This window comes from Vidua chalybeata, chromosome 16 (assembly GCF_026979565.1).
Source record: "Vidua chalybeata isolate OUT-0048 chromosome 16, bVidCha1 merged haplotype, whole genome shotgun sequence".
Taxonomy (NCBI): Eukaryota; Metazoa; Chordata; class Aves; order Passeriformes; family Viduidae; genus Vidua; species Vidua chalybeata.
The window spans coordinates 6,169,091-6,188,599 of NC_071545.1; the positions used below are offsets into that span (position 1 = coordinate 6,169,091).

General features: G+C 42.8%; 1 protein-coding gene across 2 annotated transcripts; it reads left to right on the forward strand.

The window, feature by feature from the left end:
* Positions 1–13,356: 13,356 nt before the first annotated feature.
* NUBP1 (NUBP iron-sulfur cluster assembly factor 1, cytosolic) lies at positions 13,357–19,090 on the forward strand. Of its 2 annotated transcripts, XM_053957895.1 has the most exons (11): positions 13,357–13,430; positions 13,510–13,611; positions 13,906–14,042; positions 14,248–14,316; positions 14,842–14,874; positions 15,725–15,815; positions 15,984–16,138; positions 17,193–17,303; positions 17,427–17,529; positions 18,257–18,340; positions 18,919–19,090. In XM_053957895.1, exons 1-11 carry the CDS (start codon positions 13,385–13,387, stop codon positions 18,969–18,971), a joined length of 984 nt encoding a protein of 327 aa, XP_053813870.1. In that variant the 5' UTR covers positions 13,357–13,384; the 3' UTR covers positions 18,972–19,090. The 2 variants fall into 2 exon arrangements, with proteins under 2 accessions (XP_053813870.1, XP_053813871.1); XM_053957896.1 differs by lacking the exon at positions 14,248–14,316.
* The last annotated feature ends 419 nt before the right edge of the window (positions 19,091–19,509 follow it).

The window sequence follows — 19,509 nt, forward strand, 5'->3', positions numbered from 1 at the left end:
CTGGTTTGAACACCTGTAGAATACATTTGGTATGGATGGCACCAGCCAGTGTTGGTAGTTCATGACAGCCTAAACTTGTGGGGCAGGATGTGCTGATGAGTCTAGATTTGGCACAGAAACATGGTAACCACAGTCATTTGTCAGAGCCCCTGAATACGGAGCTCTGAAATCAAGAGCAAATCCTGGCCACAGTGCTTGCAGCAGTTTATCAGTGGAGATGTGGCAAATCCTCTTGCATAGTTGCTGAGCTGGTAAACTCTTCATACTGACAGAACTGTGCTTCTGTTCATTTCTCTGTGCACTATGGACTGTAAGAAAGATTGATTTTTTCCAGAAACCACTTTTAACTGATTTTGCGACAGTCACAGTTGTTTAACTACAGAAAAACTAGACACTATTCATTTGTTTTCTGTCTAATCCCTTCAACTATAAAGCTGGCAGCACACACAGGGAACAAGTGCCAACATCAGCACTTCCTTTAAAATAAACAGCAACTCGGAAAACATTTATGTGTTACAAAGAAGTGGTTCATTTGATATTTTCTTTCTCTATTGCAGCTGAGCTATAAGGCTGAATTCTTCTTCCTTTAAACCATGAGAGAAATAAATTATTCAAAAGGAAAAAAAATCCCTAGAAAGTGAAGTAGCAAATGGTTTTACTTTCTCAGAATTTTATCTCTAAGAAAATACATTTTAAGCTGTGAGCTCAACCAAAAATTCTCATATGATAAAAGTGTCCAATTTTCAAATACCCTGTCAGGATTACAATTTCTGATTGGAGATCTGATGAACGTAGCATTCAAGGATTTGGATCAGCAAAGCATCCAACAGAACCTGATCTGGATTAGGGAGCTGTAGTACAGTAAAATTCACATGCATTTCAGGAAGGACAGGATATGCTAATTGTCAATAGAACTACTTCTAGTAAACTCTGTACTTATATAAACATTTGGGTTAAAATATTAGAAATCATATTAGTCTGACAGAAAACTTGCACATATGTTAAGCCTAAAATACTTCTGAGTATCTGAGGGACATTTTATGAAGCTCTTACATAACCTAGCAGCTCACAGGAGTTAGACTGACTCAGAACCCCCAGTTTAAGTATGTCATATTAAAGACTTTTCACTCCACCTGAAGAAAAATTCAGAGACATTCTAATGTTCCAGTGACTTCAAATGAAGTTTCCTTTTTTTTTTTTTTTATAGAGAGGACCCTTCAGTATATCAACAACATGACTGGCAACTGTGGGAAGAAGAAGGGATAAGTAACACTCTGCATAATACCAAACCTGTTTGGTATTTTGGATATATGAAATCTGGATGACCAGACTCATATTGATCCTAATGCTGCTGACAGTTTTGTGGAAGAGATTTTCAAGGACGACATGGAAAACAAAACTCAGAGTGAGTATAAAACTGGAGTTGTGTATTAATATTTAAGGCCATCTTGTTTTGTTGTGTTTTTGGAGTTTTTTTAATAAAATTATTATACTGGCTAACTCACCCACCTAATTTATTGTGTGGTGCTACCAGAAGTGACAAATTATCTGTTCCCACAGTAAATGCAGCTGCTAAGTGAATGCTCCAGAAGAAGGGGAAAAATGTTTCTATTTCCTAGCCTATTGGTTATTATGTTACCCTCACTAATCAGGATGCATTACAGCCAGTGTGGTGAACCCCTTCCTGTAGGTAGCTTTAGAGTGGAAAAGGTCAAATGGAACTAATGTAGTTTCTCAGCCAGTCTACTAAAATCAATGCAAACTTGAATTTCAACAACCACTAAAAATTACATCGTGTGATTTAAATTATGCTGCTATTTAGATCTTGTCTATACACTAAGTTGTACCAGATTTGCTAATGATGTGTGTGGTGTGAAAATTGAATTAGTTCCTGCTGCTGAAAGATTATTTATAGACAAAACCCAAAGAGTTAAGAATGCCAGGACCCTGCATTGCAGCCCAAATCCTTAGGGGCTTGTTGACACTGTATAGAGGAGCAGTGGGAAAGATCTCCTGGCTAGCACTGCCCAAACCACTCAGCCCTTACAGCAAAGTAGTTTTCCAGTAGATGAATCACCTTGGGCCCTGGAGTGGCAGTCTGTGAACTTGACAACATTTGAAGCCACATTTTCACATTGTACTGAGCTCTTTATGTCCAGGGTAGGTTCTCATAGAGATGCTTGAGAGAGCCTTCACACAAAAAGAAACCTTTACAAATTATAGACTGCAGGGAAAGAAATCTGGTTTGATATGGAGAGAACACAGAATGGAAGAAAGTGAAGATAATGGCACTAAATTTCTCCTTATAATTTAATTCTGCAGTGGTTCCTTCTTAATCAGATAAACACTGTAAGCCAGCTGTGATTTAGAGGAAATATATATGTTATTTAGAGGAAATATTTAGTGCACTTTGGTAGCTACTTGCTTTGTAGAGGAACTGCTCATGATAAAAGACCATTGTTGGAAGCATTGTTTTATATCTTGTCTACAATATTACTGGTTACAGGAAGAGACTTAATGACATTAAATATTGTTTATATACCAAGCCTACATCCTTCCTTTTCCCTGAGAGCACCAAGGATTTGGGTCTTCTGCTGCTCAGAAGCAGAGTTTGAGTAACCTGTGCTGTTGTCAGGACTTGATTATTTTATATTGTGTGCTCACCCATCCATTGCAAAGGTGAGGTCCAGCTCCCAGACAGCTTTGGTGAGCAGATGTGTGTCAGGGAGAGGTTTACAAGTCTGTCAGTCCTACCCATTGCTCCCACTGTCCCCCTGCATTGCTAACCAAAGCCAGCAGCCTGCAGGGATGTACCAGGGCTGCGAGGCAAAGAATTCCCAGTGCTTCCAGAGGCCACCTGCTGCTCAGCAGGGTCCTCCTTTCCTTGTTTATGTTACACCCCCTGCCAGCACAGCCTGTTTCCCATGCTACGCCTTGATTCCTGCAATGGAGCCAAAGCCTGCTCTGCTGTGGATCTGTTGTGGGCACTTGTGAGGATGTTGGCTTCTTACATTAATGCTGCTTAGAACTGGGAGCACATTGTTAATACATTCATTTCTTTTCAATAAAAAGTAAAATTCAAAGTAAAAACAATGAAACAAAGCAGCAAATAAAAACTGGACACAGTTATGTCTGTTTCAGAAAGTATTGAATGGATTATCTGCTTTCTACTTCTAGAGGAACAGAAGACTTCTCGTGGTTCAGATTCTGGGTACGACCTTTGTGGTTCAGCCTTTGGTCTGTATTAGTAGTAACACTTTCTCTCTTGGGCAACAGCTGGAAATGGTGATTCATCTTCATGGAACAAGTATAACAATAAAACAGTGCCATTAAAACAGTCCAGAGCATGTGGCAATGAATCAGGACACTGAAACCAACTCCCAGAGCGATGCCGCAGGTCACACACATGCTTGTGTTATGGTAAGGGTGTAATGCAGTCACCATGCTGATACTGCCTGGCCTGTGATCATGTGTCTATGAATTTAATTGATTTGGTGAATAGGGATAGGTTACAGGCTCTCTTACGCTGAATTATTTCTTATGAAGTTAGAGAAGAGGGTGAAACTAATGTTTTCTGCGAGAAAATGTCTGCAAGTACATTATACACAACCAAGGAAACTGGTTAGTGTTACAGAGCAAACTCCTCATTCATTCATTCATTCATTCATTCACTTAAAAAAATACTGTTTAAGCCTAGCTGTGAACTCAAAATTGAAACATGCAAAGATGCACCCATCTTTAGGCATTGCCTGGCTGCATGTCAGTGGGTTAGGTGCCTTGTGCATTCTTGAATTTTTACTTTATTTTTTTTTTAAAAGCACTGACATTTAAGACATACAACGAAAAATGGCCTCAGGAGAAGCACCTCCAATGCATCACAGAAGCTTTGTTCCAACAGCTTTCTCTTACTCACTCTGACCACACATTGGCTGAAGTGGTTTAGATAATCTGCTGTACAGGAATGGATTGGTGGTGAGGATCACCAGACAGCATTGCACCAGCCCACGTCATTTCTGGATGGCCTCCAAAGGCAGGAAGCAAACACAACAAGTGCTGAGCAGCGTGCTCCTACGAGAGCAGAGCGTGGGGAGGCACTGGCCCAGCAGCTGCCCCGCTGGAAACTTTCCCTTCCAGGACACGAGGAAAGTTTTGTGCTGCAGCTTTCTTGGGAGCATGGAGAAAACTGCTCCTGCTGCTCTCCTGTTCCACTCAAGCTCCATCACGTACTCGGGGTAGGCTTATGTACAACATAAGCACTTCTAAAATGCTGCAGCCTGGCTTTGCTTCTTTGTTGGTTCTGAGGTCAGCTCACTGTTTATTATCTGAATGCAAAAAGCAGCAGCCAGGTAGTGTGGTGGGAGGAGTGTACTTGTGCCTTCTCATTTTTACATTCCTTTAATATTTTGCTTCTCAATTAGTTTTGCTAAATATTTTCCACCCATGTTTCCATATTTTGCCTAAATTATTATGTAAAATTTAACATTTGATATTATACCTGACTGAATAAATAGTGTACTCATGACTGATTTCACAATTAATTTTAGGATATATGCCACATTATTTCAAAGTAGTAGGATAACTTGCAATATTTAGACTGCAAGCATAATCTCAGATCTGGAATCTGAAATTAATTTTAACGTGATCCATTTTACTGTCATGTCATAGACACATTCTGAGTAGTAAGCTACTAAAACAAAATACTGTAGGCTCTTCTGGTAGAGAGTAAAAATATAGGCAAAAAAGAAAGTGAGAGTCAAATTCCCTCCTATATTGATATAATAAATTGCCTTTTCACATCCCAGGTATAAAAAAATCCCCAACACAATGAAGCTGTTTCAAAAAGCATTCTCAGTGAGCTGAGTGGAAATGCTCAGAATCCTGATGACTTGTTTATTGGAGTGGGTGGTTATTTTTTCATTGTTTTATTTAATATGTACATATTTTTCTAGCATCTTTCTGATCCCTGTGCTCCCAGCCTTGGAACAGAAGGCCTGCAGGAAGGGTGGTGCTGGGCACGGGAACAGCCCTGAGCACAGGACAGGTGCTGCAGCTGGAAGAGCTAATCCTCTGTTTAGACACGGTACCAATACTGGACTAGGTAAACACGTCACTTGCTGCCTGCTCTGACTGATTCCCAGAGCTCATGTCCATAAACATCCTGGCCTATTGGTACTTCCAGGACACTGAAGCCAAGGTAACTATTTATGCTAATTAACTTTGTGGGAAGCAGATGCAAACATATCAGTGAGGGCTGGCACCACAATTAAAGGTTTTCCTTCTTTTCCTAAAGATTTGTGTACTTTTACACCAAATCTGAAATACATTTACCACAACATCTTTTGACATAAACGGAGTGTTTCTTGGGGCATGTCGATGGCAATGTACCACCACCCTCTTCTACACTGACTTGTGCACACACTGTTTTCTGTTCAACAGTCTAAGGATGTGCTCTGAGAGCACCTCTGAGGCTGAGCAGAGTCCAGGCTGTGCTTGAACTCCTCAGAATGTTTGCATCCCCAAATGACCGCATGCTCTGAGCCCAGTGATGATGAAATGCAGAGGAGCTGTAAAGCCTTCTTGGGTTTGTGACCTAACCCTTGCCAAATACCTCACTAGGGCTTCCAGGTGCCTCCGGCACCTCAATTTCCAGGGTTCCACTATCCAGATTCTGGATGGACCTCACATTGTTATGACCAAGATTAATCCCAGAATCAAGTAAGATAAATTAATCATAGACCTTTATGTGCAAGGGATATAAACAGAAGAAAATGTGCCATTTCAACACGGGATCATTTTTAGATCAGCACCATATTCACACTGTTTACTCTTTTATGTAGTTTTTGATTCTTTCCTTTTTCAGGGTACTGATTTTAGAAACAAATGGTTGCAGGAGGGTCCTGGTATATTGTTTTGGAGTTGGGTTTTGGTTGGATTTTTTTGATCTGGAAAAGATTTTGCTGTTTCACAAATAAGAAAAATATTTTTAATTCCAAAATGGGCTCCAGACCTCATTAAAATACCTGGCTTTTTTGCTTCCAAGATAGCAAATCATTACTATGTGATTTTCCTCTCATTTTATGGAGCTAGCCTGCTTAGCTAGGAAAATAATTTGTCAGAAAGAAGGATGTCTCTGTGAGTGGCATTCAGTGCTTGAGAAGTCAGTGCAAGAACAGCCTTTGAAAGATTGATATTTTTTAAATACAAAACCTGAACATGTATCACCCTTTGTCTAATTGCTATTGGAGGAGAAGAGAACAGGAACTGCAGTAGCTGCCTTGACTACAATCACTTCCCAGTGGAAGAACTGAACTGTGGTAGAATTTAAGAGCTAAGCCAATGACTGTCCTATTGAAGCAATCCTAGCAATGCTTCTTTCTCCAATTATTACAGACTGGAGAAAGAAGAAAGGGTGCTCCAGGATGCTTGCTGATGCTTGCCTTCTGCTTCCTCTTGTTCCTCTGATGTATGATCAGGAGCAAGAGAATTACCAGGACTTCTACCATGTAACTTCACCCAGAGCTTAGCCAGCACTGGTTTTGCTCAATGAACCTATTCTATTTTCCTTTTATTTTGACAACTTTGACCAGCCTGAATTCCTCCTCATCAGCATAAGCTGTTTGCTTCCACTCTAGCATTTTGTAATTCTGATGTAACTCCATTACTGTGGAGTTTGTGAGGAGTAAAGTGTCTCTGCCATGTATGTGCTAACCAGTAACTCAGCAGAAACAGCCTCAACAGACTTCATTCTTCTCCGATGTTTTTGATCCATGTATACTATACAAACAAAATATTCTTTACACAAATACAAATACTCAAGTTTCCCCAGGTAGCTGATTATTGCTATTTGCTGATGTAACAGTATAGGGATATAGCTACTGGTTTTTCCATTATAATCCAATTGTCAGCAGTTATGTCGTAGTGTCACCTGCACTCTATGACAAAATTCCTGCTTGTGTGTCAATATCTCACAATGCACTTCTGCTCCCTTCTGCCAGAAATTATTTTATAAAGGGGCACTTATAAACAATAGAAAACACCAATGGAAAATGTGATGCAAATGTTCATACATTTAAATCCATGAGAAACTTAATGGATAGCTAATTCAGGCATAAAGTGCTATAGATGGCCAGACCATATACAAGCTAAAGTACAAAAAAACCCTACATCTTTTGTGCTTTATAGACAGGGGAGGGAAAGAAAAAGAAAAAGAAAATGTATTTATGTGATGTGAGCTTACACATATTTAGCTGGTTATTTGAACTTCCCTAAGAGTCCCTAAAAATAAACTGAAAACATCTTAAACTACTTATGACAAATAGAATTGCAGGAAAACTCTATTGTTTCCAAATGTGCATTGAAAAAAATGGAGTGAACGAGAGGCTGCTCTGTAAGAGAAAGAATCTTAATGGAAAAACTTATAGAAATCTGAGTGGAGCTGTATGAAAGTAGCAGATGAGTCTTGCTGCTTAACAAAATTTTATCTGTCAGTACAAAGGTTAACTTCAGGTTAACTTGAGAATATATGTTTCAAAATGCAATTAATATACTTCCAACACATGACTTAGCTTAGTGAAAACTTACTGCAGAGGCAATATAGACAGAGATTAGTACAGGTCTGACTTCTGTGCTGTTTCTGCTTTGTAAAATAGGAAGACAAGGGCAGAATAAATATTTGCAAAGTTCACTGTGACCCACTTTGAAATATCAGACTGTTTCTGATCAGAATTCAGGCTAAAGATATGGAAATGTATTTTTCAAAAGGCAAGGAAAACTTGGAACTTAAGTGTTAAGTTCCATTTGTCATAGACTAGTGACATTCTGTATGTAAATACTTCTAAATTTTAGTTGATTTAGGGCTCTTCTCTGGCTGCTGCAAAATAAAAGTGCAAAAGCTTAGTTATCTTCTTCCTCTAAAACAGATAAATGTGCTGTTTGTGGGCCTCTTTATTAGCACCCTTTCAAAGTTTGTTCACTGTTTAAGAGAAAAAAAAAATTAATGTACAATTTCTACATCAGGAAATGGCCAGGGAGTATTATCAATTAATGTAAAGTAGAAAAAAATAATATGATAAAATAAGAAAATAGAATAAAAATAAGAAAAAAATAGAATAAAATAAGGTATCTTTCTCCACTTTAAACACGTAAGTTGCAAATGAACATAAGCAGTGTGTGATTCTGGGCAGATGCTGCGAGGTTCCTTGTAAAACCCTGACATCTGTCTGTGAGCAAGCTCCTCTCAGGCCAGCTGTGAGCCACAGGCAGTTCCAGGGAAGGGAATACAGGTGCATCTTGTGAGGAGGTGCTTTTCCAGGAAGTATATAAGTGCTACAGAACATTCCTATGCCCTTTGGGTATTATAAGATAATATGCAGTGCCCAACTTCTAGTGAATCTTACCTCAGTTGTCTTTGGAGTTTGCATCTGCTACGTCAGCAACACGATTATTAAAGCTCAAGTTAATACAGATTAAATGATTCCACCTCTCCCCAGCTGTGCTCTCCAGTCCAAGTCTGCATCCTTTCAGAGCGTGACAGAGTTGGCCCCTGCATGTTGAGAGCACCTGATTTTGTCTCCACTGAATTCAGCCCATGATGCAAGAGCTGAAGCACTCAGCAGGGATTTCAAATGACTTGAAGCCTGAGCCCCTGGCTTCAGAACTGCTGGTGTGGTGTAAGCTACTGTCTTTGGACTTAAATTCACCATTTCTTTAATGCCCTGCTTTGCCTGCTAGATCACCCCTCTCTTCACCCAGGTGTTTAATGTATTCTATGGAAAGTACATTGAAAGGCTGAGGCAAATATCTGTCTGCATTTAGTCTTCTTTCTCCACAAAAAAAACTTTATGCTAAGAATTAGGTCTGCACACTAAACTTTGCAGGGACAAGTCACCATTTTTTGAGTTCACATTTCCTCTAGATTTTAATTGAATACTGAAAGTAAGTGTTAAAGGATGCAAAAAGAAAAGGTTCATTTTGGTTTTGTCAGTGGTGTTTTCTCAGTAGCCTTTTTTCAGTAATTTGTAGGGTATTCCTGTCTCCAAACTGAAGTACTGACCTTCATAAGTGATTTGGAATTCCTTAGTGCTGCACACTTATTTGGGCAGCTGCTCTGAAAAGCTTCAGGTAACCAGCCAGATACAATACTAAAGTGTATATATCAGTGTACTGAATCTGAGCTGGCACTGCTCACAGCTACTGAGCCAGACAATCTCAGTCTATTTTCTGCAGGATATTTGGGGTTGAGGTTCTTTCCCCTTCTCTATGATCTGATGGATTATATTTATTTTCTCATCAGAAAATTAAATTTCTAAGTAGGTTTCCATCTTGGCTATCTGAAATACTTAGTGCTTAATCTGTTCTTTAACATTGCTTTTTCAGACTGTAATTTATCAGTCTGGGTCTCTTGAAGCAGAAAGCACTTGCTCTGCTCCTGAGTGCTGCAGGTATGTCTCAGATTGCCAAATGGTTTCAGGAAAACTTTAATGAAAAATGTCGGGTTTTTTTGGATAATAGATGGTGAGAAAGGAAAAGGTCTGCAAAACTTATCCACATGAATCTGCTTTTTACTAGAGCTGACAAGAATAATTTTATTCATGGCTAATCCTAAAAGTAGGTAGTGGTACTAGAGTCAGCAGAATGCTTGCCAAGTTTCCTTTGGATATGCCCTCGTTTCAGTAGTGAATGAGGTGATCTTTAATGAAAAACAGAACATAAGTAAACAAATAATACCGATTATTTTTTCCTCCTTCCAACAAGACAGAGTCGTTATCATTTGAGATTGTGAAGCACATTCACTATTGGAGTCCTGCTGTGTTAGTGATAAGGGAACTGACAAGGCATTAGCACAGAGACACTGCCCTCTATTGCAAACTGCTCTGCTGCTGCTACTGCTCTTGCATTGACGAGGCCAATGCTAATCAACAGTTCTAAAACCACATATAAATGGGGCATTTTAGTTCAGTAATTTTCTGTCAGTCTGTAACATTAAGGCTGTGCCAAATGCACAAAGGTCCCAACAACCCAAGCTCTTTTACAGACAGTACATGAAGTGTGTGGCAGACACTGGTGTGCTGTTTGCTGCATTGCCCTTACCTGCACCTTAGCTGGATTTTGATTTGATTTGGTGTGGGTTTGAAAGGCACAGAACGGTGTAAATCAAAAGCAGAGGGGACACTGTGCAGTGGAGCTGGGGGGTGAGGAGCCAGCACAGCACAGCTGTCTCTGAGAAACCCAGCTCAGGGCACAGCCCTGCTCAGGTGCCACTGCTGCCCGCCACCAGCACCACTGGGAGCAGGCAGGGAATAACTGGTGGGGGAGGCTGTCACACCGAGGCAAAGCAGGGCCTGGGACAGAGAAGCCACTTCTTCCTACATCATTCTCAGGTGTAAGGGGAGGGCCTGTGCTCAGCAGGGAGGACTCAAAGGAAAGGCTGCAGTAGCCACTCAGTCTCAGCTGCTTTTGCCACTCCAGGGTAACAGTTGATGCTGTCCAATGTGTTCCTCAGGTTAAAGCACTTCTCATTATTAAAATGGACCTGAGTTTTGTCAGAAAGATCCTGCTCTAGGTTATCTGTGCATCTCTTTTGATGCTGAGAAGGGGAAAGACCTTAATCTAAACCACATTTAATGCTGTTGTGCTAAATAACGAATTGTTTTCATTAGCTTCCTATAATGCCTCGTGTTAGAGTTTGCTGGCATTTACAGTGACTTGAGAATGCTCAGTGCTGTAATTTTGGCTAGAGGGGGCTGCTCTACCATCTGTCTCCACTGGCCTCTAGTGTGAGTTCACTGAAGAAAAGTATTTAGCACACAGCTTTTAATAATTGTCATTTTAATGACAGACAACCACAAGGGTGAAAAGCACCTGGTAGTTGTGTGGCACGAGGGAAAGCCTCAGTGCAAAAAGAAGGATGTGTTCAGGGGGAACCTTCATGCCAGCACTGCTGTAAGTGAGAAAGAAAAGAGCAGACCAGAGTTGTGGTTTCCCATCTCTCCTGTTTTGGGGGATGGATTCACTTAGCATAATTCAAATTGTACATCACTGGAAAATATGTTTAAGCATTTCTGCTCACCTTTATCACAAAGAGGGAAATATGTTGCTCCATCTCTGCTTTCTTACTCTCAAGGAATTTTTGGTGTAACTTCATCTCCTTTGGCTCTTCCAAAAGCAAGAAAGGCCTGGCAGGCCTTGGGCTAGAATAGAGTAGTAAGGATAAAGAAAGACAAAGCCTTGCTTTCCAAAGCATTGGGAAGACAGCGGACTTATTGATATTTTTGGTAAATATTGCCATATGGACTTCTCAGTTGTCATTACCATTAGTCTGCCTGATGTGGGGATAGAACTGGATCAAAGGTGACCAGAAATGCCACCCTAAAACATTCTACAGCCTGTTCACCTAGAGAGCCCTGCACAAGGAGCCCTTGCTGGCTCAGAGGAAGAGGGGTGCTGAGGAAGGAATTCATTTTTCCTTTTTGGTGCTTTTTGTGGGGAATGTTCTATATAACCTTGGGAATGGGGAATGAGATGTTGGACCCAAAAGAAAAATATTTGAACACATACCTCAGTTTAAAATGTGGAAAGTCTTGCTGACATCAGTGAATCTAATCCATATGTTGGACAGGAAGCACAGTCCTTAAGTGCTGCACTGGGCTGTGGTCTCACACCAAGCCAGCTTTTTCAAGGGCAAGGTACAGTGTAAACTTCTCAGATATATCTTACTGGCCAGCTTCTCCTACCACAGACATCTGAATTTGCTTAAACATTTGACTCCAGTTCCAAACAGCATTTTGTTCATTAGTTTCCTATGGAAGGTAATTACACAGCAGTAAGAGCAGGGGCTGTACAAATATCCAGTGGTGTTGAGCTTTTACCTGAGGTAAATATGCTTGAAAGCTCCTCAAAGACGTTAATTAAATGTATTTTCAGATTTTTTTCCTTAGGTTTTGTTTGTTTGTTTGTTTGGGGGGGGGTTATTGTTCTTCTTTGTTTTGGGATTTTGTTTTGGATTGGTTTGGTTTGGTTTTTTGGTAGGTGGACAGCTATTGGTTTTGTGTTTGTCTTGGTTTTTTAATTCCTAGAGTGTTCTTTCTAAAAAGCTTGCAGTTGTTGAAGTGCTGTGTCCCAAAAAAGATAACTTTGCAGTATAATTCTCTCAAAAAGACAGATTTAACACCAAGATGTGGTGGTACCTTTCCAAATATTACCAGATACTCTTTTCTATTTCCAAGGTGAGACCACCTCAAATAATAACTTACACACTTGTATGTTAAAACAAACAAGTTTTGGGACTAATTGGTCAGAAATTGAGACTTCCAACTGTGCTCGGATCAGGAAAATATCCTTTTTTTCCAGCACCTAGGCTGTGATGTTAGGAGCAGAAGGGAGGACAAGGCTGTGCTCAGGCACGTATGGGAGAAAGAGGGAGGGAGCAGTGACTGGGATAAGGTGGCCAGGAATAGGGTCCAGATCGCATCACCAGCTAGTGCACACTTCCTTGGTTTGTAAATTATTTTATTATTTTTTACATACCAAGCACAGCAACTATCTTAATTGCTCAGAAGTTGATTGGCCAAGTTAAGGCAGTATAATCTTCCAAATAAATGTACCCATTAAATTAATGGAGATAGTCTATCAGCAAGATACAGAATTAATATACTCAGTATTGCCATGAAATACCACGCGATTTTACCGGAACGATACATAATCTGGGAATGAAACTTGTGAAGCACAACAGCCAAGCGCATTACTGTGCAATGCTTCCCCCGGCCGCGGGCCAGCGCCGCGCCGGGAGCCGCCTCAACGCTGGAGCGCGGCTCCTTGCAGCGGCCGAGCGGGGCACGGCCCCGGGCGGGCCGGGAGCGCCCGGCCTGCGGGACCGCTGCTCCGCGCCGGCCCTTGCCCATCGCTGCTGCCTGGAGCAGCTCTAAGGCGCGGGCTGGCCGCAGGGCCCGTGACCGCGGGGCAGAGCCCGCCGGGCATCAGCGGAGCCGCGACAGAGCTCCGGGGGGGCACGGGGCTCCCGTGGTGTCACCGGGGCCCTCACTGGTGTCACCGGGGGCTCCCGTGGTGTCACCGGGGCCCTCTGGTGTCACCGGGTCTCCCTCACTGGTGTCACCGGTCCCTCACTGGTGTCACCGGGTCTCCCTCACTGGTGCCACCGGTCCCTCACTGGTGTCACCGGGTCTCCCTCACTGGTGTCACCGGTCCCTCACTGGTGTCACCGGGTCTCCCTCACTGGTGTCACCGGGTCTCCCTCACTGGTGCCACCGGTCCCTCACTGGTGCCCCGGCTCACCCGAGCCCTCAGCGGCAGCGCCCCCGAGCGGCAGGAGTTGGGCACCGCGGGTGCGAGGCCCCGCCCCCGGCGGTGGCGGAAGTGACGCAGCGCTATGGCGGAGGCGCCGGGCGCGGCGGAGGCGCCGGGCGCACCGGAGGGTGAGCGGCGGGGCCGGACGGGGCGGGACGGGCCCCCCGCCCGCGGCACTCGCGGCCCAGCTCTCGCTGTCCCTTGCAGAATGCCCCGGGACCGGCAGCGCCCAGGCGGGCAGGGCGGCCGCCTGCCAGGGATGCCCCAACCAGGGGCTGTGCGCGGCCGGCGCGGCCGGGCCGGACCCGGGTGAGTGCAGCGGCCGTGGCGGGGGCGGCTCGGGGGCCGCGGTGCCGGCTCGGGGATCGCGGTGCCGGCTCGGGGGCCGCGGTGCCGGCTCGGGGATCGCGGTGCCGGCTCGGGGGCCGCGGTGCCGGCTCGGGGATCGCGGTGCCGGCTCGGGGGCCGCGGTGCCGGCTCGGGGATCGCGGTGCCGGCTCGGGGGCCGCGGTGCCGGCTCGGGGATCGCGGTGCCGGCTCGGGGATCGCGGTGCCGGCTCGGGGCCGCGGTGTGGGCGCGCTGACGGCGCGGTGTCTCCGCAGCGGAGGCGGCGGAGCTGCGGGCGCGGCTGCGGGCGGTGCGGCACACGGTGCTGGTGCTGTCCGGCAAGGGCGGCGTGGGCAAGAGCACCTTCAGCGCCCTCCTGGCGCACGGGCTGGCGGCGGACGAGACCAAGCAGGTGGGCAGGGGACGCGGACAGGACGGGTGGCGGGGGGCAGGGCCGAGCACCTGCGGGCAAGTACCGATCGTGTGCCCCTGCTCGTTAAAGTTTGCCTTTCCAGGATGAGCCCTGCTGGAGTGATTTCATTGTGTGAGATCACGTTTAGAGACAGGTCTGTGCTACCTTATTTCCAGTGGGGCAGGTTGGCTGGTTTGTTTTCCAGGTTGCTCTGCTGGACATAGATATCTGTGGGCCATCGATTCCTAAAATTATGGGTCTAGAAGGAGAACAGGTCAGTGAATGCTCAAACATCTTGTTTAAGGAATTTTTTTTCTCATATTTTCATTAGCATATTTAGGATTTTTGGATGTAGAGCTTCTAAAAGGAGTGCATAATGGGAAATGTGAGGCGGTGGTAGGGAAGTGAGGTGAGATGGAGAAGTTCAGCATAACATATTTTGCAAAAGAGTCATCTGCTTTTAGGATGAGCAGTTCTGCAAACCAACTTTCATTGCATGTCAGCCACATAATGCTGACTACTTGAAACTTGAGTAGTATTAGCATGATGCGCTTTATCAGCCCTGGAATATTTCTTACAAATGCAAAAAGTAATGAATAAACTTGCATAAGGGTTGAGCAGTTGTTGTTCACTTATTAATGGAGATCTGGTGCTCCTGCATTTTTACCTCACCTGCCCCAGTGCAGGATTGTTCCTGCAGGCAGGAGAGCTCTTTGCCCAGGTTTGACTTATGTTCATGTGTTGTGTAACATCTGTATTTATTGCTATTGCAACTTTTGTGTATCACTTCAATTTTCAGGTTCATCAGAGTGGATCTGGATGGTCTCCAGTGGTGAGTTGATGCAGCTGTTTCAGAAAGTTCATTGGGTGTGTTGGGGTTGGGCACCATCTTCTACAGTGAAAAATGAGTGAGGGAGGAGCAGGGGGTACTTTTGTTAATTCTTCCTCTAATGACTTAAATACCCAGATTCTATAGAATCTACAGATATAGGGTATAGAATCTACAGTCTGTATGTCCAGATTCTATAGATCTATATGACCTATATCCATGTTCTAGAGAATATCTAGAGAATGCTATGGAATGTATATCCAGATTTTGTAAAATATAGATCTATAAAATTGAGATGCAGATCATATAGAATTGGGATATAGACTATGTAGATCAGAGCGTTAAAATACTGTATTTCTAGAATTGTTTTATTACCTTGTGTTTACTGACTTTGCAATATGGGCAATAAATATAAGTTACTCAGGTTTGTTGTTTTGGGGTATCATGCAGCTGTAGTGTGTCATCTTTTCTGTGACAGCCAAGAAGTATCTTGCACCCAAGACAAACATTATTAATCTTTAGAATATGCAGAGAAGATTTTGCAGTAGTGTTGGTTGTCTAAAGATCCTCTGTAGTGTGCATGCTTTTAGACAGGCAGCTGGTGCTGAAAGTTGCTTTTATCCTTCCATTGTCTCTAGTGATTCCATAAACTGCTGTAACAATTTCATTTTTTCAGTCTTAGTGTAGTTGGTGAGTGTTGCACAAGATGCAATTTTTAATGCCCTGTGATAAAAAATAACTACCTTTATTTCATTAATGTATTCCCCCTCATTTGCTTTTTCTGTAAAATAGGGCTTCAGAGCTGGTTTCTCTACTCTTGCTTCACTGTTTTGTTTCTCTACTTCTCTTTCAGTATGTTGAAGAAAACTTAGGTGTCATGTCAGTGGGGTTCTTGCTTAGTAGTCCTGATGATGCTGTCATCTGGAGAGGACCAAAAAAGAATGGTATGTATTGAGTGTTTCCAATAGTAATTCACATACTTGAAAGGTTTCAAGTGTGGAAATATCATGAACTTGTTTAGTAATGTAGATAGGGTAGTTAGCTAAGACCCAGAAATTTGAAATACAGGAAGATTACCTTTTCCTCTGCCACATTCTTATCCTTTCCTCTAGGGCTGATCAAGCAGTTTCTGCGTGATGTGGACTGGGGTGAAGTGGATTACCTGATCGTGGACACGCCCCCAGGAACATCAGATGAGCACCTGTCCATCGTGCAGTACCTCAGCGCCACCCACATCGACGGTGCTGTCATCATCACCACCCCCCAGGTATGAGCCAAAATTCCACCAGGGAAGCATCATGGCAGTAAAAGGCAGTCCTTGGGTTCCAGGCTGTTGATTTCACAGAAATCTGAGGGAAATGACTTTGTTGTGTTGCCCCTGCAGATGGCTGGTCTGTGGGTTAGGTGGGTGTCTCAGTGGAGCTGGATGGGATCCACATGGGTCACTAAGCCACAGCAGTTCACAATCTAAAGCTGTTGAGACTAGTGTGGTGAAAAGAAATGTAGTGTTTCACTTCCTCCTTCAGAATCAGACTTAACATCGTTGTGGATCTGTACTTTACTCACCAATAGCTTAATGTTCAGAAGAATGTTTGTAAGTGATAAGCTGTGCACTCTTTGACACCTGTGAAGTAGCCTGTCACCTCCAGGTGACCCACCATAGCAGGCAGCTTTGTCATGTGCATTTTTAAAAGAGAAATCAGCCCCTGGAAAGCTGAAACTAAAAACACACCCAGTTCAAGCAAAGGTTTTCATATCTGGTTTGGAACAGAACAGGAGATCAAACTAGCACGTGATATGAAGTATTTCTACAACAGCAGAAAGGATAACACGTAAAGGAAGCAAAGTGTTGAGGATAATACCAGAGAGGTGGTGAAAGTGGAAGTGAACAGGAGAATGAATGAGGTGAGTCATATATGTGAAAACTCTGTGGAAAGGATAAGATATTTTAAATTTAATTGGAAAAAAGGTAACTAGTGTAAGCCTAGTGGTTCTTGTCCTCATTCTGTGGAGAATACCAAGGGTCCTTCTGTAAGATGAAAATGTGAAAAAGTTGCATTTAAAGAAGATATGAGATGAACATAGGAGATAAAAAACATAAATATGGGTAAATCTTGACTAGAGTCAGATTTCAAAACAGAACCACATCCAGTAGGCTTGAAGTGTTGTACCTGCTTTGTTGATAGAGCTCATAGCACAGGTTTGTGTTCCTAAAAATATTAAGACAGCAGTAATAATTCATTGTAAAGTAGCTCTAAGGAGGTAATTGAATGGATTCAGCATGAAACAGTTGAAATACAAGGGTTTGCTAATATTTGTAGGAAGTGTCACTTCAGGATGTTCGGAAGGAGATCAACTTCTGCCGCAAAGTGAAGCTGCCCATCATAGGTGTTGTGGAGAACATGAGTGGCTTTGTGTGTCCCAAGTGTAAGGTAAGGCTGGCTGTGTCTTACAGTGTCCTTTCCTTGGCATTGCTTGGATAGTAAACATTGCTCCAAAAACGCCTTTTTTCTCAGAATTGCAGTATTTTAACTCTTATTTTCATGTTGTCCCAGAATGAATCTCAGATCTTTCCCCCGACTACTGGTGGTGCGGAGAAGATGTGCCAGAACTTGAGTGTTTCTCTCCTGGGTAAAGTGCCTCTGGATCCACAGATAGGTAAAGTCACTCATTGCACTGCACTTAAAGCAAGTTTAAGTTCATCTGCAGTTCACTGCACTTAAAGCAAGTTCATCCAGTACTGATGTTACTGCTGGAAAACCCTGATAGGGGCACTGATGTCTCTTAGCACTTTTAGATAGAATGTTTTTTTGAATCAAAAGTTACTGTAACTATGACTGTAGCTTGGTGTGGAATGTGGGAAGTGCTGGGGTAATTTCCTTAACTTTTCCTTAATCAATTAAGATTACATGCTGCATCTTTTCAGCTTGTAATCATATCTGAAATACGACACGTCTTTCTCTTTGATGTAGTCACCTGGAAATGCAGACTGAATGAAATCATAACCACTTCAAAGAAGAGTATTTTGTAGATGCTAAGAATTAAAACCAGTGCTTTAACCTCACTGTTACTGGCACTGCCCAAATTCTTTTGTGAGTCATGAGGAAGTGTGGTTCTTTGCCTGGTAACTGTTACCAGTTAATACCTGAATTAATGACATCGAGGAACAGCTCAGTACTCCCATCTGAAGGTTTCTGCTAGTACTATTCCTCTGTCAAACTCTACACTGTATTTCTAGTCCTGTTACTGACTTCAGGACTTCCTAAAAGGAATAGATGCAGGTGTCTGTTTGAAAAGGTGTAACTAGAACAGGATAAAGGCTAAAAAAAGAAAAGCTCATCTTTTCCTGTTGCTTTGTTTCTGTGTTTTTTCTCTGTCCATCAAGGAAAAAGTTGTGACAGAGGCCAGTCTTTCTTGGCTGAAGCACCCGAGTCTCCAGCTACAGTATCTTACAGGAATATCATTCAAAGTGAGTCTGAGAATCACTGTGCAAATGAATCCCCTCAGTTCCGAGCACTGCTGCAATACACAAAGGTGTTACACAGGCTTGTGTTACTGGCCACAAATAATAAAATCTGGAGAGGGGCACAGGAATTCTGAAAGTAGCAGGTGCAAAGACTGTGTTTGCTTCTGGTCATCACTTCTGACTGGCTGCTAAAGTGATAACAAAATTGTACTTGATAACTGGTTTCAACGTTTGACTTCAGAGAAGTCAGACTTTCATTTTCAGAGATGGGTTGTCCTTGTGCTCAGAGAAACCTTCTGAGGCTCTCGAGCAGGTGTGTGGAGGGGTGTTCACCATAACCCAGTGGCAGGCAGCTGACTGACCAATGCCTCCACTTCTAACTGTAATTATACAAAAACCCCTTGCAAAATCTCCCTAAACAGCTGGCACTGTGCTGTTTAAAAATAATCCTAAAGCCACTTTCAGTGTAAGGAAGGCCCAACTTCAGATACTTCTACTCTCAGGGGACAGATGCAGCAACAACAAACTCCTGATGTATAACTGAAATAGTACTTAACATTACTTTTTCTCCATCTTTGCAGGAATTCAGGAATACTGTGAGCAACACCATTTGCAAGAAGAAAAGATAATGTAAGCTGTAAGTGGAACAATCAAGTGTAGTTCATGTATAATTATAGAAAAGTAACTTATGCCTTGATTTATTAAAGGAATGTATTCTTTTTGTATATTGCAAATAAATTCTTAATATAAAGGCTCTAGCCTGTGCTTTTTCAAAAAATTCAAGACTCTTGTAGTTCCTCCCTCACTAGAAAGCTGTGAAAGTGAGTCTGCATCTGGATTATCAAGTGCATTCTGCCTCCAGTGTCATGGTACCAATAACCTGAGTGTGAAGGTAGCAATTGAAGAGGTGAGAGTACAACACACATTTTACTTAGGAGGTTAAATATCAAATATGCTGGGTTGACACTGGAGCCTTTGTTCTGCCTGCTGCACAAGGGTGAGCTATAATGCCTCTTCCCTTTCCCTGAATAACATCATTTAAGTGTCTCAGTGGAAAAGACCTGTGTCTAGAGTGAAAGTATTATAGCACTACAGTACAAGTGCACTGCTTTATTTATTTTTTACAGGTATCAAAATAAGATTAATTTTTTAACTATACAAAACTGCCAGCT